This window comes from Rosa chinensis, chromosome 3 (genome assembly GCF_002994745.2).
Source record: "Rosa chinensis cultivar Old Blush chromosome 3, RchiOBHm-V2, whole genome shotgun sequence".
Classification (NCBI taxonomy): Eukaryota; Viridiplantae; Streptophyta; class Magnoliopsida; order Rosales; family Rosaceae; genus Rosa; species Rosa chinensis.
In genome coordinates, this window is record NC_037090.1 from 48480097 (window position 1) to 48506165 (window position 26069).

At 38.5% G+C, this 26069-nt stretch overlaps 2 protein-coding genes across 2 annotated transcripts; both read left to right on the forward strand.

The window, feature by feature from the left end:
- The first annotated feature begins 958 nt into the window (after positions 1-958).
- LOC112193044 (5'-adenylylsulfate reductase-like 5) lies at positions 959-6698 on the forward strand. The gene is made up of 4 exons (XM_024333057.2): positions 959-1346; positions 4510-4691; positions 5152-5276; positions 5975-6698. Exons 1-4 carry the CDS (start codon positions 1182-1184, stop codon positions 6403-6405), a joined length of 903 nt encoding a protein of 300 aa, XP_024188825.1. The 5' UTR covers positions 959-1181; the 3' UTR covers positions 6406-6698.
- Positions 6699-22758: 16060 nt separating this feature from the next.
- Positions 22759-25231, forward strand: LOC112194680. The gene is made up of 2 exons (XM_024334898.1): positions 22759-23990; positions 24193-25231. Exons 1-2 carry the CDS (start codon positions 22759-22761, stop codon positions 25229-25231), a joined length of 2271 nt encoding a protein of 756 aa, XP_024190666.1.
- Positions 25232-26069: the final 838 nt, after the last annotated feature.

Here is a 26069-nt window from a genome sequence, read left to right on the forward strand (position 1 = left end):
TCAAGTAAATCCAAAATATGTGTCTGGCCCAAACTCTAGGTTACTTGACATAGTTGTAATAGAGTTTAGAATTAGAGATATTCTCAGAAATATTCATAGATATCCGATTAATTGTATGATTATCTTTCCTTGTACAACTCTGATTCGATTAAAGAGGCCCATATTATCAATGAAAGACTAACTCAATTCTCTCCTAATTTTGGTTTTCCTTAAACAATAAGGACATAATAATAAAGATTAAAAATAATAACAAGAGCATTTGAACAACATTGTATTACCAAATAATCATGGCAAAATAATCTCTCATGTCCAATTTGGTCATTCCACAAACAAAAAACACAAGCCAGTTTGAGTTTACCAAACACTTTGCCATTGCTTTTGCCACTGACAGCTCTTATAAAAAGCCAATTTACCAAACACTCAGCTGTTTTGCTTTTTAGTCACTTATTCTCATAAACAAGCAGAAGCTAGTTTTTGTGAAAATCCCAGCCATACCAAACATAGACTTTATAATGGTTGTGGTCAAAAGGTGGGGTGCTGGTCCTCAAATGGGCTTTCCATCTTTTGGGTGTTCTAGTAGTTGGGCCTGAAATAAGGTTAGGCTCAGTCTATCTATTTTCTATTTTTAGTTTATTTTTTATTTTTCTTTGCAGCTTCCAACTCTTCTCTCTAGTTAATTTGGTGACTATTCTTTTGGAGTCTGGATTTATTAGGTTTTGTTCTGTTTCTTGTAGGCTCGTCTTGAAATAAAAAAGCCAAGTAGAATTATTGATTGGTGTATAACAAGTCTTTGTTTACTTGGACTAGAGACATGGTGTGAATCGTTTATGGCCCTCAATGGTTGATATTATCTCTTTTATCTAAATAAAAACAAAAAGAGTTGAAAATGTATATTACTGGGGTGCGGTAATGAGATATATATATTATATATATATATATTGGTGCAGATTCTCGATATTTAATTATTGGCACACGAGGCAGGTCGCAGAGGGGATTGAGAAAATAAAATAAAAAAAATAGAGAGGGAGAAGAGAAGAGTCAATTGTGTTTTGGCCCCCAAGCAAAAGCAAGGACTCACCCTATCAGCAATCAGAGCAATCAGCATAGCATTTTGTTGTTGCTGTATATTCATTCTTGTTCTTGGTCTTGTTCTTGTCTTTGTTGTTGTTGATATTTCATATATGGGTTTTAAATCTGCAACCTTGTTGTTGTTGTTATATATCACAATCACAACGCTACAATTGGTATCGTCGTCTTCGCCTGTCTGCCCTCCCCAGTCCGATTTGTTCCGTATCACTCTTCAATCTCAATGCCCCGTCGCAACCTCCCCCTACCCACCCCTCCAGGTATGGTCCTCTCTTTGATGTCTTTTTTATTTCTTAATCCAATTTGGGATTTTCTTTTGCTCTGCTCTGGAAATTGGGATTTCTGGTTTCTGTATTTGCCGTCAATCACAATCACATCTTACCTTTCCATGCTCGCTTTAAGCCACAGACTCTCTTTCAGTAATCAGTAGATATTGTTATTCTGTTTTTGGATCTCAATGGTACTCAACCCCTCTGCCAACATTTGGTTGGAGAGTTTGAATGATTTTTTTATTTTTTTTTTCCATTGTTGACACTGGGTTTTAGCTTCCTTGAATGATTAGTTAGTAGTCCTACAAATATATGATATGTACCTACTGTTCACATGCATTTATTATGCCATACCCCCAATTTTACCCAGTTTTGCTGTGATGCCATCAAGTTTGATGGTTGAACGAGTTAGGAGCAAGCCATATGACACTGCTTCGGCTTGGAGTGGAAAACATTTTTTCATTTAAATCTGACAACCGAAAATACAAATGTTAAGAATGGCTTTTGTTTGAGCTAGGCTTATGAATCTCTCAGGTTAAATTCATAAATCTTTTGTTAGGAAATACCTAATGCTTTCTCTCTCTCTCTCGTTAAGAAATATCTTATCAGCGTTTTCATTTAATCTTATTCATACAAAATTTATGAACTCAAATTAAATAAAAAGTTCTCAAGTTTACAGTACAAAATTCATTCAATTTTGTGAAGATTAGTATACACTTCTAAAATTCATGAAGAACTACTGGAAATTGAACTGAAAGTGTTGAGCAAATTTCAGACTGAAGAGATGAAGAGGGTTTGATCAAACTGAGAATGGTAAAGGCAAGAGATAAGAATTTGAGTGAGAAACTGAGAATGACTTGAAAGAGCGAGAGATGTGCAAGGTTAGCCATGTGAGTGACAGAAGGAAATGTAAGAACAAAGAAAGATGACAGGGCGGCCTTTAGGGATTTGAGTTCAGTTTTGTAATATATATTGTAAATCCTATGCAATTTATTTCCCAAAAAAAAAAAGAAAAAAAAAAAAAAGGAACCCGTCACAGGTGGCCATTTCTGTCTTGGGTCTTTGTAACTGTGATCTTGTATGGTCTTTATAATTAATCTATTTTTTATTTTTTATCTTTCTGTGACTGGGAAACTTGATTTCATTAAGTAGTCAACCTTTTATAATATAGCTATGATGTTTCTATTCTCTTAAAGCTCTGTTGAGTCCGACTGGAGAACAAAGCTTGATTGAGATGTGAGATGAAGATTTTGTATGTTTATATGTAGCCGTATATGCAGTATACCGAGTAGCATCATCTTAAATGATGGAAGACTTTTCAGTGATTGAACTTGTTATGGAATGCAAACTATGCTTGTATTTTTGGGATTGTCTTCGTAGTTCTATCATCCCTGTCCTTTTGCTGTTCTATGTTAGTGAGTTTATGCTGCAGTTAGAAAGTATTTCTTCTCTGAAGTCACCGATTACGGTTAGACAACATGAAATAAAACTAGCTTTACCAACGAGGGATTGGTAGGAAGGGCCAGACCCATGATCTACATCCATCCCTGGCCTGGGATTAGCTTGGTGGCACAGAGTGCATTTGGGGGATTTTTGGGTTATTATTTGTAAAACCAGCTTTTAGTCTTTACCCCCATTTGATGAGTCTGTTAAGTATTGTAGTCTATATACTTGAGACTCAATTTTTTATATTCCTGAAAAGGTTAGGATTATTGGAGAGAGAATTAGGGCCAGTAACTTCTGGTGAAGCTATATGTTGTGATTATAAATAGCTTCAAAATAGTGACATTGGATATTGATGTGGCATATTCTTTATAGTAATTTTGAAGCTTAAAGTTTGTTTGTTGTTTGCAAACTTCTGTTATTTTCCTGAAAATAACCTTCTTAATTGTACTGGTGAGATTTGTTGAGTAGGGCTATTTAGCAAATGGTTATGCCAAAAGTTATCCCCTCTTGAGGAGTGGCCATGTGTAACCCTCGTATAAAGTCTACTATCCCTCTGGCGGTAAATGGAAACTGTAGGTTGCACGGATATTGTTTGTCTTTGATAATTGTTTTTATTCCAGAAAGTATACAAAAGGATAATAATCCAGTTTTGAAAACATTACTCTTGAGTTTTCTTTACCCTTAATTACATACACACGCACATAAAAATTCTGCCACCTTTCTCTGCATTACCTAAACCTAAACTGTTTTTGAATTCAACTCTTGGTCGTTTGAGATATTAATTATTAGCTTTTTTTTTAGGTCATAAACACAAGACATGCCTGTGACAAATAATGTTAACTTTCTGATCATGTTGGAATCAGATCAGTGGTTGTTGACCTGGTGTTCATATGGAGTTTGATCCTTTGAATATCATGGCTTTTATTTTATTTTATTTTATTTTATTTATTTATTTTTGTGTGGCTGAATTTAAGTGTATTTGCCATAGCTTCCATTCTGCTCCAGATTCTGTGTTTCTGAGCTGAATGTTTGAAGTTTGATGTCAGCTCTGTGCATGTGAGTCTACCATGGATGCTCCCATTTATAAGCTCGTTTTTTTTTTTTATTCAAGAGAAAAGGTTCTCTTTAGACTGCCTTTTAAATTAATGTTTCACCATTTTTCTGTTATAGCTTTGGAATCCATGTAATAAATTAAAATGATTAGTTTAAGCATAATTCTGTTCAAGGTATTTCGTTACAGACAGTGTTGGATGACACGGTTTGTATATCTCAATCTCTCTAGGATTTTGTGTGAAACAAAGGCTCCTTGGGATGCCCTGGTTCTATTATTTTATCTAATGTAGTTGAGGAAGCAAACCTTTTCCCCAGTGATTTCTATTTCAACTTCAATCTGAATGGCTGGTTGATTTCCTGCTGTTATAGTCTCACATAGTCCTTGAAAACAGTGATTAAGTCTATGGTTAAAATCTATCTGTTCCATAAGTAGTTACCACTTGGATGATTTTATCGTCAATATATATTTTTCTTTCTTTCCTTTTTTCTTAATAAGCTTCAAAATAAAAATTTAATGTTATAACTGAAGGATTTAACACTTGCAAAACCTACTCTCTCTCTCTCTCTCTCTCTCTCTCTCTCTTTTTATTTATTTATTTATTTATTTTCCAGTGGAAGTTGTAAACATGACATTACATAATGTTGTTATCTTCAGGTGGATGGGAACTTCATTGACAGAGCGTTAGCATCAACACGGAAGACTGGTTATACTTCTGTGCTCTTTTACGCTTCCTGGTGCCCATTTTCACGCAAATTGTATCCTATTTTTGAAATGCTTAGCTTCATGTTCCCTCAAGTGGAGCATTTAGCAGTTGAGCAATCTTCAGCCTTCCCAAGGTGCGAGCTTTTTTTCTGATCTGCTTTGTCTTTTAACTTTGCGTAAAATTCCTTCTTTTGCCTTGGATTCTGAAGCCTGTATAGCTAGATTTTGTAGGTGAAAGAAATGCTGAGTTTGATTGTTGTTCTGTTTGTATGTTACTATAGCATAGTTTGATTAGCAAAGGATGGAAAAGATTTTTGCCGGTCTTTTACCGTTAATGTTGCATCTTTTACCGTTAATGTTGCATAATATTGTTGCCTTTGTGTTTGATGATAAATAATTTCCTGGAAAACAATTTTTTGTACAATTACTATATTTTATTGCATCACTTCCTCGAACAACCAACAGAACCAGGGTCACATTTATTGGAATGTTGTGAAATATCTGTAATTTTGTAATTTTGCCGTCTTTGAAGTTGTAGAAATATCAGCATGTCTTTGGCCTGAACTCACCTACCTTTGATTTGTTTTATTGCAGTGTATTCTCAAGATATGGAATCCCTAGCTTCCCTTCTATTTTAATAGTCAATCAGACGTCAAGGGTCCGATATTTTGGTCCAAAAGATCTCCTGTCCCTTGTCCAATTTTACCAGAAAACCACAGGTAAGATTTTTTCAAATTTAACTACTAAGGATGTGTGATTCCCAGTTGCGGGGATGTCAATCTTTAACATGACTGATAACATGTCTCAAGTATGCAGTTAGCTGGTTTTGGGTCGAATTATGTGATTGTAATGTATATGCTATGACCTGCTAACACATAATAAACATATCAGGTAATGTCAAACACGAGTCACCTAGTATGACATGATTATCCCAGTAATAAATAGTACATGAAGGAAATGCCAACTTTGTCAATTGCATAGATTTGTTCACATCAGGATCAAGTCAAATTTTATTATTTTGAGTAATTTTTGAATGAAAACTATTTAGGCATTTAGCTCACAATGTACTTGGGTCAACCGAACCGAAGCATTTGAGTGGTTAGCATAAGGATCAAGTATATTTTTATTTTATGAGTAATCTGTGAATAAATTCATATAGGCTTTTTGTTCACATTGTACTCGAGTCAAACATACAACCTGACTGCGGATTATATTTAGTCATTTGATACACGATTAACTTAATGGTCAGGTTAGGATTAACTAGTGGAATTGTCACTGCCCCTTGACACTAATTGTCACCGGCACTATATTGGTTCCTCTTGTTTTGTTCTTTTGTTCGTCTGTTTCTGCACTAATTGGAACAGTGGTCTAGTGGCTTGACCATCTATGCTGTTTGCTGTCTGATTGTGTCTATCAGGACTTGAGCCGGTTCAGTATTACAATCATGATCAATCCGTCGGTTGTGAATCTGGTGAAAAATCCATAATCAAATCAATGAGTAACCTGCTGTCACTAAGAGAGATATCAAGGAGGGAACCCTATTTAGTTTTCGCTACATTGTTTGTCTGTCTTAGGGCACTTATACATATATTGCCCAAGGTATTGACTCACCTGAAAGCTTTCTGGGTTCTATACGTTCCCCATTTCAACGTGGGAATATTTGGGGAGACGAGTCAAATTATGGGGCGTATCCTTCACATGGTCGATGTTAGGAGGATTTGGAACAAGCTGAGATTATGCAAGACCAGGAATTTCCACGAAGGTGCAAAGAATGCCAGGGTTTGGGCTTCTTCCCTGACTTCAGTCTCTTTGGGTGAATCTTCATCGGCTAGATCATCGTCATCTTAACTGCAGAACTTACAATCTTGTACAAGACATCCAGGGGTAGAAAAAAGCTTCTCTATGTGAGGCTGTTGGGGCAGGTAGTTCTCTCCCTTGCCCACCATATTTACTAGTAATGATAGTTGAAGCTGTTGCCCTTGTTTGAGTTGGGCTTTTGGGAAAGCAAACAAAGTAATGTAAATTTGAGAATAGCATGGTTTTTGTAAATTACTTGTAATGAGTGACCATCGGAATGTAATATCAACTTCCCTCCCATACGAGTTTACATGGAGAGTTTTTGTTGTTGTTGTTGTTGCTCAGATAAGGGGTTAGTTCGAACCTTGAAGTGAGGCATCCTAGCTCAAGGAAATGTGAAATCCACCAGCAAGGTTTCCATGAGTTTTTGCCTTTACCACCTATACTATGAGATGATCATGCGTAAAGTATATTCATGAATCCTGAATATTAACCTTAAATCCACCAGCAAGGAAAAAATCCTTAAATCCTAACGACTTGCCAAAAGAAAATATTCATGAATCCTGAATATTATCCTCCTATTTAAGTATATAACAAGCTTCACCACGACTCGGGTGGAAAAAAAAGTAATTACAGAACCTCACACCTCTCTCATCCTAAACTCACTATGCAACACATCCAAGTGAAAAACGAAGATACAAAGAAACTATACTTCATTAGAGAGAGAGTGTCTCCCTTCTCTCTAAAAACACCTCTCCTTCCCTGCCAGTTTTCCGGTGACTAGCTAATGCTCTGTATTAAATCAGACCTCTCACGGGTAAGTATCATTCTGGTTTTCAGCAGCTAACGGTTGATTCAAAGCCCTTCTTGTTCATCAAGAAGGGAAGCTATCAACTCTGCGCTTTGGCTTTTCTCCACACGGAGTTAAGAGCCTACAAAAGAGAATGATTCTTGACCTTGGGTTATGATACTTCTATCAACTGAAAACTATAACCATTACCTGTACTGATTGCTTTCACTGTGTGGAAAGGTGTTTTCTTTTATCCTACTATAATTTATTGCTCACCTACTCAATCTGAGTTGAGAACTGTCCACTTTATGTGGCTTTAATAGCTCTGTCTCTACAGTTTATTTTCTATGCTCACTACAAACCAGATGGCATTTCTTCTCACCCTCAGGACGAAACCCCCTTTGAGGATGAGGGTATCATTGAGGCTATGTCCATTACCTTTGAGACCAGTGTTGATTTCCTAGATATTGAGGAAGGAATCAATCTACTGGGTATCTTAGTAGCTGATGAGGAGCCAGGCTTGGGGGGTGTTGAGGCTAATCTCATGGGAATTTGGAAAAGAGAAAAATTCAGTTACCGTCTCCAAACTATTCTGCTAAGGCCAATTTGATACCCGAACTCTCAAAAGTATCAATGTGATACCTAAAGACCTAAATTGGCATCAACGTGATACTTACGTCCAAAATTTCTGACGGCGCCGTTTGTTTGCTAACGTGGCAAGCACGTGGGTCCAAAAAAAAGGGCAAAATCGACTTTTTACCCTTTTTTTGTTAATTCCTAAAAAAGAAAATTTCAGCTACCATCCCCAAACTATGCTGCCAAGGCCAATTTGATACCCGAACTCTCAAAAGTATCAATGTGATACCTAAAGACGTATTTTGACATCGAAGTGATACTTCGGTCAAAAATCTCTAACGGCGTCGTCTGTTTGCTGACACGCACAAAATGAGCGTCAATCCCCGGCAACGGCGCCAAAAATTAACACGCTCGAAATGAGTGTCAATCCCCGGCAACGGCGCCAAAAATTGACACGCTCAAAATGAGTGTCAATCCCTGGCAATGGCGCCAAAAATTGACACGCACAAAATGAGCGCGTAATTTAACCCTGTAAAATGTTATCGTTAGTATAGAATAAGTAGGGATCGTTCTAACCGAGGATTGAGGGTACACCTGTAATTGTGTAAACAAATAAAGAAAAGTATTATTTACAAAAATAAAATAAAGAATATAAATATATACAAGTAAACACCAATAAGGGGGTTTTAAGATTTATAAAATTGAAAATTAAAATTAAATGAAATAAAGAAAATATAAAAACATATATACAAGGATGAAATGTAAGAAACAAAGATCAAAACCAATTCCATATGATTAAACTCAATTCAAATCCTATAATTGATCATCTAAGTCATGAGAAAGAAGTCGATCATGTGAAACATTTGAAGCAAATGATTTCTCATATTTTACTTTCCTTTACTAATTAACTTAAGTGAAAGCACCTAGATCAATCCTATTAAATGATAGGAGGATTTTTTTTCTTTTCATTTTTCTTCTTCTTCTTCTTCTTCTTCTTCTGGGATTTTGTTCTAGCCAAACCACCGCAAGCTCTGCTCCTTCTCCTCCACCCAAGAATCAAAGAAAAATGGCTTCTGCTTCTTCTTCAAACTCAGTCCTCTTCTTCTTCTTCTCTCTCCTCCTCCTCTCTCTCATCTCCTTCTCCTCCGCCCAAACCATCACCAACGCTGCCATCATCCTCTCCAATTCCTGCTACAAATCCATGTTCTTCGCATTCAACTCCCAGCAGACGGACCCAAAACGAAAGTTAGGTGACACGATTAACAAAAAAAAAATCAAATCTTTCTGCACCCAGAAAACTGCTCTGGGCACCCGGAGACACCCATGTCTTCTTCTCCGCCAAAACCGATTTCCTTCTTCTCCGCTCAGCAGCTTTCCTCTTCCGGGGCAACCAACTGGAAAACTGGTTCGCTGCACACCAAATTTTGGTGAACCTTAGCTCCACCAACCATCTTCTTTCTTCGCAGAGACCATCACCCATTCGCTAATAGAACATCCATTCATCAAACCCCCTCCTCCACCGCCACAACCTCAGCATCCTCCTCCTCTACTGCCGTCGTCATGTCAGTAACAACATATACCAAATACTCCGATCAAAATCACAATCATAAGGCCAAAGCAACATATAACATGAATTCATGTATATAAGAACTAAAAACAAACCCAGCATAAACCAAAAAAGCAAAACCAACCCAGATAGCAATTAAGCACAATTAGATCAAGAAAAAGACTTGCCAGCTGGTACTTGGTACCTTTGGCTTCTCCCACACACTGTCAATTGCTCGATTTGGGGAAATGGGTCATTTCACTTTTTTTTTGACCCACGTGCTTGCCACATCAGCAAACAAACGGCGCCGTCAGAAATTTTGAACGGAAGTATCACGTTGATGCCAATTTAGGTCTTTGGGTATCACATTGATACTTTTGAGAGTTCGGGTATCAAATTGGCCTTGGCAGAATAGTTTGGGGACGGTAGCTGAATTTTTCTCCAAAAAAAAAGGGTAAATGGGTAATTTCACTTTTTTTGGGACCCACGTGCTTGCCACTTCAGCAAACAAACGGCGCCATCAGAAATTTTGGACGGAAGTATCACGTTAATGCCAATTTAGGTCTTTAGGTATCACATTAATATTTTTGAGAGTTCGGGTATCAAATTGGCCTTGGCAGAATAGTTTGGGGACGGTAACTGAATTTTTCTCTTTGGAAAACTCTTGGCCAGATTAGAATCATCCGAGTTAAGAGCAACCCCTACTGCTTAACCGTTGGATTGGAGAAACTTACTAGTAAGTTGTTGGAGGAGAGCCCCTGGATAGTCAAGGGTTACTGCTTCTCTATTAGGCATTGGCTAAGATATCAGTCCATTGATGACATTGAACCCTATTGAGCCACTTACTGGATCCAGGCTCATGGTATTCCTTTGGACCAGATTACTATCAACAATGGGAGGAAATTGGACGGTCTGCTTGGGTCAGTAGTCGAAGCGGAAGACCCCCTCATTGTTGGAAATCGAGGGTACTTGAGGATGAGGATTGATTTTGATACAAGGAAGCCTCTGGCTACATTTGTGCAATTACCCCAATGCAACTGTTTCCAGAATCCGGCTAGGACATATGATCATAGCTTGCAGGCATCAGGTAAATCCGATACTAAATCAAATTGGGGGTAAAGTATGATAATTCCTTAATTGCAGATCCTCCCCAAAGACCTGTATTCACACACAGAACCTATACATGGGGTAATGTTCAAAAATGGGAGTATTACACGGGCCATGGATGGGCTCAGCCGCTCAGACTTCATCATGGGTCTTGGGCTAACCCGGAATGTATTCCACACTGGGCCTTTAAGAAAAAAGAAGAGTACTATAATGCTAACCCATTCTTCCCAATACCCCTGTCCACTGACTCTTTCAAACCGGCGAGTCAGCTATCAACAGTCAAGATTATGAAGCTCGACCCTGCTAGTGGTATAGTTACGCCCACAATAAACAAACAGAGCACTGCCTTGCCCCAGGATCCATCCTCGAATAAGAGTAAGAAAAAGGAGAATGAGGATCTGACCATACCCAAGAGTGCTATGAAGAAGACTAAGATTGCTCACAGTTTGGGGCTCCGTCTTTCAAATGGAACTGGCAGAAGAAGGGGAAGAAGAAGACGGGGAAGGGGGAAAGGTCGATTTGGAGTTGGAAGTGATGATAAAAGGGACATTCATGCTTCTGAATGTGGTCTTGGGTCCCAAAATGATGATCTTAGTGGTAAAAGCGCTAGCTTATTGACTAGCAGCAGTGTAGAGGATCCTACTGTCTCTACTATTGAATCGAATGGTATGGAGGATTTAACCCACCTCCAAGGCTGTGGCGGCTAGCCGAAATCAGCTACAAGAATTCAATGAATTGCATTGCATGGAACTATCAAGGCTTGGGGAGGCCCTTGACAGTGCAGATACTAAGGGAGATCACCCACTCCCACACTACTGGTTTTGTTTCTCTCTGAAACGCATCAGAGCAGTTCCTATGATGACAAAATAAGAAGACAGATGGGCTATAGTATGGGTTATACAGTGCAAGTGGCTTAAGTTTATGGTGGAAGTCGAACTTCAGAGTGGACGTTACAGACTTTTATAAGTTTTTTGTTGATACTAATATTACTATCCCGGGTTCTAATGACCCTATCAGGGTGACTTGGATGTACGGTCCCCCATATGGAGTGGATAAGGCTCAGTTTTAGGAATCATGGTGTTGAAAGGGTCGGACTGATGGGAAACCTTGGTTGGTGATTAGAGACTTGAATGAGGTACGGTTGCCTTTCATTTTGAGAGGGAAGGTGGTGGTCCATGGAATACCAACCGCAGACAGTATCTTAATAATTTCATATCAGCCTATCTGCTACTAGATATTGGTCTTAAAGGTCAGTCTTTTACTTGGGCTAGAAAAGAAAACGAGGTAGTGGTGTTACAAGAAAGGCTTGATAGGTGTTTGGTCTCGGAGAATTGGCTACTAAGCTAGCCCAATACTACTTTAACCCACCTTGCTAGGATTGGGTCAGATCACAATCTAATTTATCTAGACACCAGCCCTACTCTAACAAAACCTAAATCCTCCTTCAAATTGGAAGCAACATTGGCTGATGAGGCTGAATCCTATCCAATCATTAAAGAGTGCAGGCACAAGACTCCATCTTTATCCAATATCCCTCAGTGGACTTCAAATCTTGACCGCTGCCGGTCAAAGCTCAAGGTTTGGAGTAAGAACAGGTTTCTTAGATGCAACAAAGATGAAATCAAGGCTTGTTTGGAGGAGCTTCAAAATCTATCATCCTTCACAAGCATAGAACAGCAAAAGGCCCTAACAAATAAATTGGGGTCTCTTTGGGTTAAAGATGAGAAGTATTGGCACCAACGCTCTTGAGTGAACTGGCTGAAAACGGGTGGTTCAAACTCTAGATTCTTCCATCGTTCTACCCACCACTGCATGCAAAGGAATCGTATCTTAAAAATCCAGAATGAATCCGGTCTTTGGGTTGTAGGGGAAGCCTATATTTGAAGGGAGTTTGAAACTCAATTTTAGCAGATTTTCAAGAGTGCTGGGCCTAGACAATGGGGGGATGTGTATCGAGGGTTAACCCCATTGTGACCAGTGACATGAACAATAGTCTTGTAACTCCTTTCTCTCTAGATGAAGTGAAAGAAGCAGCTTTTCAACTGGGAGCTTTGAAGTCCCCTGATCCCTATGGATTTTCGGGTTTGTTTTATCACAAGTATTAGAAACTCGTGAATGAGGTGGTGTCAGGTACCTCTAGTGACTTTTTGGCAGGCCAGCTAAATCTCAAGAGCACTAACCAAACTCATATTGTTCTAATCCCAAAGATCCCTACCCCGGAAAGAACTACCCATTTTCGGCCAATTAGCTTGTGTAACAATTCCTACAAAATCTTATCAAAGCTGCTAGCTAATCGTTTGAAGCCCCTGCTCACCCAACTGATCTCCCCAAACCAAAAAGCCTTTGTTCCGGAGAGACTTATTCAAGACAACCTTATGTTGGCTCATGAATCTTACCACTATTTGCGGTTGAAAAGAGAGGGTGGCAATCATGAATTGGGGCTTGAGCTAGATATGAATAAAGCCTATATAGAGTCGAATAGGATTCCCCAGAAGCTGCTTTAATCCAGTTTGGCTTCTCTCGAAGTTGGATCAATCTAATCATGGCATGTGTAACAATGGTATCCTTCTCTATTGTTTTGAATGCGAATCCAGAAAAGGTCTTCCTACTTAGCAGGGGATTGCGGCAAGGGGACCCTCTATCCCCCTATCTTTTTCTCATTGTTAGTGAAGTACTCTCACTTAGGCTGACTAAAGAAGTGAGTGAGGGCAGTCTTATTGGCATTAAACTTCCAGGTCTTGTCCTACCCTCTCTCACCTTTCTTTGCCGATGATGCACTCTTTTTCTTGAAAGCAACCCTTATGAATTGCAGTCAACTCTCTCTATTATTTGCTGAGTATTGCTCAGCTTCAGGGCAGCAAATTAATCATGAGAAATCTAGCATATTTTTCTCTCCGAACACTCCGGATCAGATGAAGAGGTTAATGTGCACTTTGTTAAAGATTGATGTTGTCGAGAACCTAGGCACCTATATGGGGAAGATCTAAAAAAGAAGCCCTTATTTTAATCAAGGAGAGGATTTCTAGGAAATTGGAGGGATGGAAGCATAACTCCCTTTCTCTCACTGGAAAAGAAATTCTACTTAAGTCAGTGGCTTTGGTTGTCCGTTCGTACCCCATGACCTGTTTTAAATTCCCAAATGGAGTTTGCGATGACATAAACTTAGCCTTGAGCAATTTTTGGTGGGGTTCTTCGGGGACAGGTTCCAAGATTCATTGGAAGAACTAGAACTACCTAGGCATGCCTAAGATTGAGGGTGGTCTCGGGTTCAGGGACCTACACCACTTTAATCTGGCATTACTTTCTATTCAGTGTTGGCGTCTAATGCAGAGCCCAGACTCATTATGGGCTAAAGTGATGAAGGCAAGGTACTTCCATGATCGTGATTTTACTAAGGCGGAGAAAGGGTACAGGGCATCATGCGGTTGGTTAAGTTTAATCGATGCTAGAGATGCTTTTCTAAAAGGTTCTTGCTGGCAAGTCATCAATGGCTCTTCTATCAATATTTGGTCGTATCGCTGGATCCGCTCTCCAAATGATAGGCTGATACAAACTATTGGGTCAGTCCCAAGAAATGCTCCTAGTATGGTCAGTGAAATTATTGATTGGGATACTAGAAACTAGGATTTGGATTAGATTCTTCATTTACTCCAACCTGGAGTTATCAATCACATATTGGCTATACCTATTGGCAGAAGGGATGGACCTAATAGTCTTATCTGGCCATGGAATAAATCGGGTAGCTATACTGTGAAATCAAGATATCACTGGATTCATTCACATGAGTTAAGCTCTTCTGGTCCTATCATTGGATCTTCCCATGTTGTGGACCCAAAATGTTGGAATCTAATCTGGAAACACCCAACTCTTCCGAAGGTTAAGTTTTTCTTTTAGAGGGTTTTGAATGATGCTATCCCTACCTTCCATAATCTTTTTCATAGAAGGCTAACAACTAATCATGTCTACTCTATATGTGGAGAGTTTGAAGAATCTGTGGAGCATATCCTTCTACTATGTCCTTGGGTAGATTCCATCTGGTTTGGATCCCCATTAGGACTAAAAATTGATAAACAGAAGATTACTTATATAGACACATGGTTATTATGAATTGCTGGGGTATTTTCAAAGGCCAATGAGAAAAAATGGGTGCTTACCTTAATCTGCTTCTGGTGCTGGGTGATCTGGAATGCAAGGTGTCAGTTTGTTTACCAGCATCGGTATCCCTCTCCTGCCATAGTTCTTGACGTTGGGTTAATGAACCTTGTTGTTGAATTCACGAATGCAATACAAGATGGAAACCTCCTCCTCTAGATTCAATGATAATCAATTGTGATGCATCATGGATCAATTCTTCAAATGAGGGTCTAGGCTTCGTAATTCGCGACCATAGTGGTTCGGTGGTAGTGTAACGCCCCAAGCTGCACCTCACCAGCTTAAGCACGTCACAGTGCCGCGAGTCTCTAAAACATAAACCGAACGCTCGATTTATGTCCTAGAGAACCGCTAGGCATTTTGTTTGAAAAACTTTTTGTAAAACACAGCGGAAGCTACAATTATTTTTGAGGTGAAAACTTGAATTGCTAGCAACTATTTTGTTTGTTCAGAACTTGGATAAAGACGCACACGGGGTACGGATTTCAATGAAAGAGAATCCAACTGAGTTTAACCCGAGGCTTGATAACAACAAGCTCCGAAGCACGAAGTTTGAGAAATAAGATTTAGCACAACTCCAGACAAGGGTTTACTGAACTTGTTATGCACACCCAGCTCCGTCCGCTAATGTCCCGTCACCAGTGCACAGTACCTGCATTCATACTGTTGTAGGGGTGAGCTTTCGTCCTCGCTGCTCAACAGGAACTCTAACTCGACTAGGCTTGAAACCAATAAATAAATTTTGGAGCTCCAGTATGAAAATAGGCTTAAACCAAGTATTTAAAATGAATGACAAACTTTAATGTTTTTCAACGTGAAAACCGATGCATGATGCTTGAATAAACACGGCGCCAAATCCAAGTGTTACCTGATGGCCGGTCCCATAGACCCACTACACGACCTTACCTCAATTTAATTTATCACCAGGTAAGCGTAGCGAGAACGTCCACTACCTAGCTACACACACGTACCGAGTCCGTGATTGCAGATACTCGGACGACCGGTATAGCTAACCCTCCGGAGGTTTAGGGGATCGAACCCAAGGAAGTCAGTGCCCCTTTCGCTCTCAAGCCATCACATCTCTCACAATTTGGTTAGTATGCATTGCATTTTAACATAACCAAACCGTACCACCCATCATGCATCATTTTAACACAAGATATAAGAAAACAACTAACCGAGGAGAGTCCTGAATCCCTACCTGGATTCCGATGCTTTCTCTCACGTACTCCGAGAGTTGCGAACCTTCTGTTCCTCGGGTAACTGGAGTCCTAGATTCCGACATTTCGATAGTTAATAACTTTTGGACAGTTAAACGAAATCTCAACGATTAATATATCGTCCAAACCAACTTTTCCTGGTGTGATCAGGAGTTGACCAAGGGTTGACCACTTTGACCATGTTTGACCAATCGAGGTAGACTCGATAATTACCTAAATTATCGAACATTGACTTGAAGTTACGTTATCGACCAAACATATATTGAGTGCACCCGATTACTAAGGCCACCCAATACATGTATAAACATTAATTTCTTTCCTTACTTATTATCAAACCACGAAATACAGAAGCAAACCAAAGATCTCGAATTTACTTAACCGTTTTCCCGCATAGTAATTCCACGGAATTTACTATGGACACCCAAGCTTTATAGCTTCACCATATTTTTGATTTTTCCACAACCAATTCATAAATTCTAAACTTTTATCACCTAAATAACAACAACCACAATCAAACATGATAGTCATAATCCATTCACATCGACACACAACCCATTTTGCACATGCAATCGAGCTTATACACATTCAAACAACCAACTATTCATTTCAAGGCCACAACAACAGGTTATCCACTCATTTTCAAACCCAACCTTGAGCAACCAAACTTAGAACAAGCGTAATACAATCTCAGCCAAACGACCCATTCAGTTCATCTAACCTCCAAGTATCATACCAAGATCAAAACTTGGTTCGAGAGTTGAAATATACCTTCAAAAGCTACTTCGAGCAAGCTCGATTGAACAGGGATGATGACGAACTGGGAATCCAACACCAGCTAGCAGTTCCTTGGAATTTAGCTTCAGTTTAGAATGACAAGCATCAACAGGTGGAGATGAAATGAAGAGCGAACCAAGAGAGGCCAGAGAAGTCGTCTGCGTCGAAGAGCAGAGCCGGAACCGAGAGGAATCCAGAAACCCAATTCATCAGAACTTACTCCAATCCGAAAACTAAGTATCAAATCGTGTATATTATGACGAAGGGATGAATTTCCATACCGAATGCACCTTGAATGGTGGCCGGAAACTTGCAGAAATCGCCGGCGAAAGCTTGGACCTTCACCGTCTGCTCTTCGTTCTTGTCAGGTGCATGGACGATCCAAGAGCATCAGGCTATAGGCGACGAAGAGGCGAAGAAGATGGTGGTCGTCCGTCGTCGATCGGTGGCCGAACGAAGTAGCGCCGGTCGGACCCTGTTGCCTGTTTCTGGGTTTCGTTTCAGGTCAGAGAGAGAACTTTGATTCTCTCCTCTCTCTCTCGATCCTTTTGGATCTCCCAACAGAGCACACATAGATAAATAGACTGACCCTATTAAGGATGGACGGGTAGGATCAAGAGGTGGAGTCGGTGGATGGCTAGGATCGCGCCATCTGTTTCCTAATTTCTTAATTTAATTTCTAAAATTCCTCAACTTCGGAAAATAGTAAAAAAAAAAAGTTCGGGTCACCGAAGAATTCTCCGAAAATTTCCACGAACTCGTCGTGACGAGTACTTCATTATCCAACTTCTAAATTGAAGATTTCACTTCACGAAATTTTCTGAAAATATTCTCGAGTACTTTAACTTTTATCGAAATCGATAAGTCAATTAGCGAACTATTTCATTTAAGCTCGATAAACTTTTCCGGGGCTCACAGGTAGCGAGTGGAGCACAACGCTTCTATGAAGGATTGATTGAGGCAGCAGAAGCTAAGGCAATCCTTTTGGGGATTGAAGCGACTATCGATCAAAACTTGAGAATGGTTCGAGTTGAATCTGACTTGTTAGAGGTAATAACAGCCCTGAAATCTAATGCCACAAATGAAAACTGGAAAATTACCTTTATCATTGATGAGATTACATGGAGGAGGCACTTCTTCAATCGAATCTCGTGGGAATGGGTTCCCAGTGAAGCGAACATGGCAGCCCATACGGCAACCTCAATTGGAAATTGGGTGGTGAGTCTAATCAGATGGGCTAATAGGCCACCACTGTCTATGACTCTTGTGCTCCGAAACGATGGACTACCCTATCCACGAACTTCTGCTAGCTAGCTGCTTTGTATTTCCCTCCTTTGTTGTATCAGTCTGGTGTGAGTAGGAGAATTTGACTTTCTGTTTCTTCATGTTGTTGGGCTGTAGGCTTTTGTCTGGCTCTTGTTTGGGCTTTTGCCTTTTCTTAATGAAAGCTTCGCTTTATCCAAAAAAAAAAAAAAAAAACTCTCTATGCAGTTTTAAGAGTTGACAGCGTCTCCTCCACCCTCTGTGGTGAGTCTCCGTCCTTTGTGGGGAGTTTTTCCTGAGCTTTGTCTCATATATGAGGCTTTATGTCTCACTTTCATTATCGTTCTATTTTCTCCAGTCCAATTTCTATCCAAATGCCCAGATTTACTATCTTTTCTCTCATCCTCATACAACTTCACCTTTCATCTTCTATCCCATGTTTTTCTTTTTTTTTTCACAATCCTACCATCACAGCCGTTCTCTACCTGGGTCTATACACCTAACTCTACACCTAGAAATAGTTGCCGAACTGGTACTTCACCATTGTTTGTGGATGTCGCTGGACCAGTGGCGTTGTGTTGCTCGGTGGTCTCCACCACCACAAATGCCTTTTTTATGTCTTTTGTTACACTTGTCCTTCTTGTGCAGGCTGTTCGGGTATGGAGAAAGATGGTGGATAAACCTCTGGCATCTGAAAGTGAAGTCTTGGTCGTTGTTATTCTCCATGCAATTTGGTGGTTAGCAGCTGTCACGCCCCGAATTTTGAATAACAAATTCAAATCCGACACATGAATAATAACCAATGCAAATAACATCTTGAATTTTTTTCTTAACCAACGTCTCACAAAACATAAAACAAACCTCGTAGCAAATTATCTCTCGAGTCAAATATTACAATACCACCATAAATAAAAGTTACACTCAAAAGAGTCTATAAAACACACCAAAATAGACCAAGTGCTGACGTCAACCCCGCTGCCCTACTCAGCTCGTTCTCCACCCTGATTATCCTGACCTGCAGGATTATCCGCTACACCGTTTGAATAGTGTACCGGGATTGCAACAACACAAAACCGGGTAAGCTTTTTGCAAAGCTCGTGAGTAAATAAGAAATGAACGATTGATTTAATAAATCACAATTCTTTTAACTCAAGTAAACAACCAACAATCTCAACATCCACAAAGAAAACGTCAAGCCAACTCACGGGAAAACAACAAGGAATACATTCCCTCAATCTCCTAACCACAAATATCACCACTTTGGTCCCATCCCATAACACGTTAGAGCTCTAACTACGTCATACCTGTCACCTTGGCCTAGGTTCAAGTAACAACATATTCCCAAGTTAACTTAATAACCGTCGAACTTTGGACCTTTCCCCTGTCCTCAGAACACATACACTCCGGTTATCATTAAACCGAAGAACCTTAGACCATTTGGTCCTCGGAACCCTATATTCTCTACTTTCTATTCAACTCACAAGGTCAACATACTTATCACAAACATTCATCAATCATCATTATCACAATTAATCATGGCAATTGCACAAACAATATCATATCATAACAAGCTATCACAATTCCACACACACCTCAATGTCACACCATTCCATATATAATCACGTAAATATATATATATATATATATACGTAATCATCCACTCAGGAATGACCACTAATACCAACTATAGTTCATACGGAGTAAAAACCAAAAATTCATTTTTTATATACTTAAAAACTCATTCCTTAAAACCATTTTTCATGCATAGCAATTAATTGTGCAATAAGGAAATTCGGTTCGTCAATGAACCATGTGAGATTTACTCACCTCCAATCCCGCTGCGTCTTCTCAACAGCTTAAAATACGGTTCACAATCGTCCGCCAACTCAAACCGTCAATCACCTAACCAAATACGATAATTAACTTCACGTACAATTCAAAAACGTACTTATATGAAGATCCAACGGTCGGATCTTCACCTGTGACCACACAAAGTCTTTGGGACAGTCCTACGATCATTATATCAGAACTATAAGTCTATCGGACGGTCTAAATCTTCACAGATCACAAATCGAACGATAGAAATCGAACGAAATCGTAAAATTCATAACTAAATCATACGATATCCAAAATTCACATGCTATATATCGAAATGATTGTATGAACACGTAGAACATAAAAATGGGCAGAAACTGCCCTTGGGATCCCCTGAGGTGGCCGGAAAAGGCCGCCGGAGTTAGGGACAGATCCGCCGCCGACCACCGCCAAAGGTGTCGGAGCTGGGCTTTTCCTCTTCGTTTAATCATTTTGAGCAACTTTCATAACTAGCTCGAAGTCAGAAAATGAACGCAAGTGATTGAAAATACCTCAAAAAGTCCGGTTTGGCAGGAAAATTTGCAGAAAACGGCGAAGCTCCGATCAGCGCAAAATCGATCACTCCAGGGGCGGTCCTTCTTGGAGCACGATCAGGATGTTAAGTCGAGTTCAGGAAGTAAAAGAAATCGGGTTGTGGTGGCTGGTAACTCGAGATATCGACGTTGGCTAAAAAATGAACCCAAATCGGGTTTGGCTTCCCTCCGCCGCTACAGGCCACGAGGCGGCACAAGGCTACCACTGGCAGCTGGGAAAGGTCAAAGTGAAGCTAAGGGAAGAAGTTTGGTAAGGATTGGTGGCCGGAGTTGTGAGAACGGAGCCGGCGAAAACTTGCTCTGTTTTCGGCTCGGGAGAGAGAGAGAATAGGTCGGTTTCCAGAAATGGAGAACTGACTATTTTTGGCAACTTTCTAAAAATAGCTAGGGTTTTATACTTTTATACCCAAAATAGAAACTTTTCCAAACGCGATAACTTCTTCGTACGAACTCCGATTCTTGTGTTCCGCATATGCACGAACTTGTATCGACGAGCTCTACAACTTTCATGAAGGAAGTTTTCCCAAATTCAGTACGTATAAAAAGTCGATTTTAGTGACCCCCCTTAAATAACATTTGTTTCGAAAATAAACTCATTCGAAACCAAATTTCTCATACAACAACATACGAATCATGCCCACAATTCATATATCATATAATTGAACAAATATCGAATTATGAAATATTTAACTGAGAATTTCGGGTCTTCACAGCAGCCATGGTGGCTAGTCTCTCTGTAGCTCTACGTGGTTCTAGATCTAGGGTTGTTTTGGTTGTAGTTGGGCTTTTGGGTCTCGGTTTTTTATTTTGTGTCAAATGTAGATTAATTAAGCTTTTGTCTATTGGGCTTTTGGGCCTAGGACACTAGCTTTCTTATGCACATCTATATTTGTAGTACTGTATGTTTTTGTTAAGAGTTTTTCTATTAGAACCTCCAAATTTATTCACTTGACCTCTATGCTTTTTACACCTCCTATCAAATTTTCAAATACTAAATTTACTCATTAAACCTCACTAAAGTTCCTCAAATAACCTCACTCATATAATTAATTTAGAAACAAACTAAGATCTTTATAATAAAAAACTTAGTCATTTCAATGATTTAATTACTCTATAAATCTTAATTACATCTCCATTCCTTAATCAGACAACACAAATCTCTTATCCAATAAAAAAATATCAAACACAAGGTATTGAGTTTTAAAAATTAATAAAAATAAAATAATATGAACTATTATGTGATTTTTTATTTATTTACTTTTTCTTTTTTAGCTGTTCAAAAAAAAAAAATATTAATAATTTTTTCTTAATGTTTCTCTATTTTCTGTACCTCATGATTAATTATTTAAATATTTATTTATTTATTTTTATTTGCTAGCTCTATTTTTTTTTTCTTCTTTTTACAAATATAATGGATAGATCCTTTCAAAAAAAATAGATATAACGGATAGATTTAGGTTTAGGCCATAATACAATTTATTTTGTTCTCCCTGCCCAATATGCGTTCAATATGCATATCATACATTTTTATCTTAATCATAGTTTTATTTCTTAATATATATATATATATATATATATAAGATTTTTCTCAGGTGCGGACGTCCGTACAGAAATTTCGGTACGTATTTCCTGTTTTCACCCACTTTTCGATCATATATTTTGATCTTCACCGTTCAGTTTTTAGGTCCTAATATATAGATCATCTCTAAAAAATTTCAGCCAATTTGGTGATCGTTAAGGCATCAAAAATGCAATTTACACGAGTGAACCGAATCTGTCGAACCGGAGCCGTTCGTGTACATTGTTGTAATTTGCAGTTTTGGATGCCTTAACGATCACCAAATTGGCTGAAATTTTGCAGAGGTGATTTATACATTAGGACCTAAAAACTGAACAGTTGAGATGTGAAAATGTTATCTAAAAGTGGGGGAAAACCAGAAATCCGTCCGCACCGTAGGCGGACTGTATATATATACATATATACAGGGGCGTAGCTACAGTAGGGCGAGAAGGGTCAATTGACCCTTCTCAATTTTCCAAACTAAGACATGATTGGTCAGTCATTATCACCTATACATACATATATATATATATATATCATATAATTATTGACCCTTCTGATGATTGACCCTTCTGACAAGGAAAAAAACTTGGACCCAGTTTCCTTAATTATCACCCTTCTGATAATTATTGTCCATGATCAACTTGGACATAGTTTCCTTACCGAAATAAACTTGGACACAGTTCTCCTACTCCTAGTCACCCACTCACCCACGTTCTCCTATTTTTTAATACATCTTCCTAATCCCTTCTTGATTGGTTTCTCCCATTACTGTCCCAATTTGGACAGAGTTCTATCTCCCACGTTCTACATATATTTTAATATATTTTCCTATTCAATTATTGTTTTCTCCAACGTATGTCTATATATATTTGGCCTTGTATAGTTTCTTTTTTGTCTCGTGGTCATCCTCTCAAGTTGTTTCCTCTCATAATCTCGTCTTTTGTCTCTCTCAATTTTCTCCCTACGAACGGCAAGCGAAGTCTCCATAATTGAAAATTTGGAATATGAAAGCCTTTTTAGAGAGGTATCATAAGAGAAAAGCAACAGAACAGTTGACACCACCTGAAGCTCCTCAAATAAGAAATACATCCAATGATGGTACTTCAGAACATCATTCCGAAGAATTGAACTTGACAAATCAGTTGGCACCCCCTCAATCCCATCGGACAAATAATGCATCTGAAGATATTGGTACGTCAAAATATTCTGTCAATGAAATTAATGTAGAAGATCTTCCTGGAGATCCTGGACTTCGAACTCCGATTTTAGAGTACCATCCTAATGTTCGAGATCGAGTGCGAAGACATTATTTACTGCAAGGTCCTTGTCAACCAAAAAACTATAATTTTCCTCAAACAGAATTTAGTGGTGTTAAGCGAAGGTTTAACGTCAATTGGTTTAAGGATCATCCTAGTTGGTTGGAGTATAGTATAGAAAAGGATGCTGCATATTGTTTGCATTGTTATCTTTTTAAACCAAATATTGGAGACCAAGCAGGTGGTGATGTATTTGTTGGTACGGGGTTTAATAATTGGAAGAAAAAAGACAAGCTTAAAGATCATGTTGGAGGGATCAATAGCGCTCACAACAATGCTAGAAGAATGTGTGAAGTTTTATTAAATCAAAGGCAGCATGTTGATACAGTTTTGGTGAACCAAACACAACAAGATCGGATTAACTATCACACTCGTTTGAATGCATCAGTTGATTGTGCTCGTTTTCTACTACGACAAGGATTGCCATTTCGTGGTCATGATGAATCTGATTATTCAAATAACCAAGGAAATTTTAGAGAGCTTTTGAAGTGGCATTCTGATAAAGTTGATGATATAAAAAAGGTTGTCTTGAAAAATGCTCCAAGAAATCATCAATTAACATCACCTGATATTCAACATGATATTGTCAAGGCTGCTGCAACTGAAACTCTCAATGTCATCATTAGTGACATTGGTGATGCATTATTCTCTATTCTTGTTGACGAGTCTCGTGATGTATCAGGAAAAGAGCAAATGGCAATTGTATTGCGATATGTGAGCAAAGGACAAGTAATTGAGCGTTTTGTCGGTGTTAAGCATGTCACTGATACTACTTCTGCATCACTGAAGGCAGCCATTGATCAATTCTTTTCAGAGAATGGATTAAGCATATCTAGCCTCCGTGGTCAAGGTTATGATGGAGCTAGTAATATGAGAGGAGAATTCAATGGTCTAAAAGCACTTATTTTAAAGGAGAATGGGTCAGCTTTTTATGTTCATTGCTTTGCTCACTAGCTTCAGCTGGCTGTAGCAAAAAATCATATCTTAATCTCTAATCTCTTCATGTTTGTTGGTAATCTGGTGAATGTTGCTGGAAGCTCATGTAAACGTCGTGATTCTCTTCGAGAGAAACAAGTCGCCAAGATTATTGAAGAACTTAATATTGGTTCTATATATTTTAAGTGGGAGGGGCTTGAATCAGGAAACCACCCTAAAGCGAGCTGGTGATACAAGATGGAGCTCACATTATGGTACTTTGATTAGTATCATCAACTTATTTCCATCTTTAGTTGAATTGCTTGAAGAAATAAAAGAGGATGGATCATCTACAGATCAGAAACAAGATGCAAGCAGATTATTAGACTCATTGGAATCATTCGACTTTGTATTTAGTCTGCATTTGATGAAGGTTTTGTTGGGGACTACAAATCAATTATCACAAGCATTGCAAAGAAGAGACCAAGATATTGTGAATGCAATGAACTTAGTTAAAGTGTGTAAGGAGCAATTGCAAAATATGAGAGACAATGGATGGGGTTCTCTTCTTAGTCAAGTTGTTTCATTTTGTGAAAAACAGGAGATTGATGTTCCTAACATGGATGATGTTCCTTTTATTCCAGGAAAATCACGGCGTAGAGCTCCAAAGGTCACTAATCTGCATAGGTATCGAGTTGAATTATTTTGTGCAGTCATAGATATGCAACTTCAAGAGCTAAATGATCATTTTACAGAGACTACTACCGAGCTACTTCTCTATATGGCATGTCTTAATCCATCTAATTCATTCTCAGCTTTTAGCAAAGAAAAATTGATTCGGCTTGCTCAGTTTTATCCTAAAGATTTTTCTGCAGTATCTCTCTTGGCTCTTGAAGATGAATTGGACACTTATATATCTGATATGCGAAGCAGTAGTGTGTTTACACAATTGAAAGGAATTAGTGACCTTGGAGAAAAAATGGTTGAGACACAGAAGGACAAGGTTTATCCATTAGTTTACTTGCTCATAACATTGACGCTAATTCTTCCAGTTGCAACTGCCACTGTAGAAAGAGCATTTTCTGCCATGAAGATCATAAAAAGTGATTTGCGAAACCGAATGGGAGACATGTGGATGAATAGCAGCATGATTACATATATCGAGAAAGAAATATTTGATGATATTGATAATGAAACCATCATGAAAAGATTTCAAATTATGAGCAATCGTCGTGGACAATTGTAATTGTTTTAGAGAGACTTAATAATTTTAAGTATTATAATGATTTATAATTTTATATTATTTGATGAAGTTTATGTTTGTTTAATATTATTATGTAAATTCTGACCCTCCTAACTAAGATTTCTGGCTACGCCATATATATGCTTTAATGAGTATGTAGTGAAATTGGAAAATGAAAATAGATAGGGAAAATAATAAAGAATGTAATCTAATATTATTGAATTGGAAAGTCTAGAGAAAATAAATATAACCTTTTTTTTGGTATAATTATTGTCCCTAATAGTCATTTTATAGTAGGTTATATATGTTATTTAATAATTCATAATAGAGTGAGGGTCAAGTGAGCAGATTTGGAGGTCCCAATAGAAACTCTGTTTTGTTAATGAATGAACTATTGAAAAAAAAAAGGGTGGGTAAAAGCCTGTAAACTTGAAAAACTGAACTGGATTGGTCGGTTTGGTTTGGATTTTCTTGAAAAATGAGAAATTGGTCCAAGTTAGGTTCGAACCGAGTCAGACTAGGTTCGGTACCAGTTTTGAATTTAAAAAAAAAAATCGATGGGCCCCTTTTATATATATATATATATATATATTTATATAGGATCCTTCCACTAAAGGATCCCTTTTTTTTGTCTTCTCTAGGGATAGGACATTAGACCAACTCTTCGATCACATTTCGTCATCTTAACCGTTCAGTTTTTAGGTCATAATGTGTAGATAATTTCTGCAAATTTTCAGCCAAGTCGGTGATCGTTAAAGTATCAAACTAAATTAAATCAATGGAAGAACCAAATCTGTCAAACTTGAACTTTTCATACTTATAATCTTAAATCGCCATTTTG

Excerpts from the sequence above, each read along its gene's own strand:
- LOC112193044 (XM_024333057.2), top strand. The coding sequence starts at position 1,182 with ATGGGTTTTAAATCTGCAACCTTGTTGTTGTTGTTATATATCACAATC. Across the intron at positions 1,347-4,509 it reads CCCCCTACCCACCCCTCCAG|GTGGATGGGAACTTCATTGA; the intron begins GTATGGTCCTCT and ends TGTTATCTTCAG. Across the intron at positions 4,692-5,151 it reads CAATCTTCAGCCTTCCCAAG|TGTATTCTCAAGATATGGAA; the intron begins GTGCGAGCTTTT and ends GTTTTATTGCAG.
- LOC112194680 (XM_024334898.1), top strand. The coding sequence starts at position 22,759 with ATGAAAGCCTTTTTAGAGAGGTATCATAAGAGAAAAGCAACAGAACAG. Across the intron at positions 23,991-24,192 it reads CTTATTTTAAAGGAGAATGG|TGGGAGGGGCTTGAATCAGG; the intron begins GTCAGCTTTTTA and ends ATATATTTTAAG.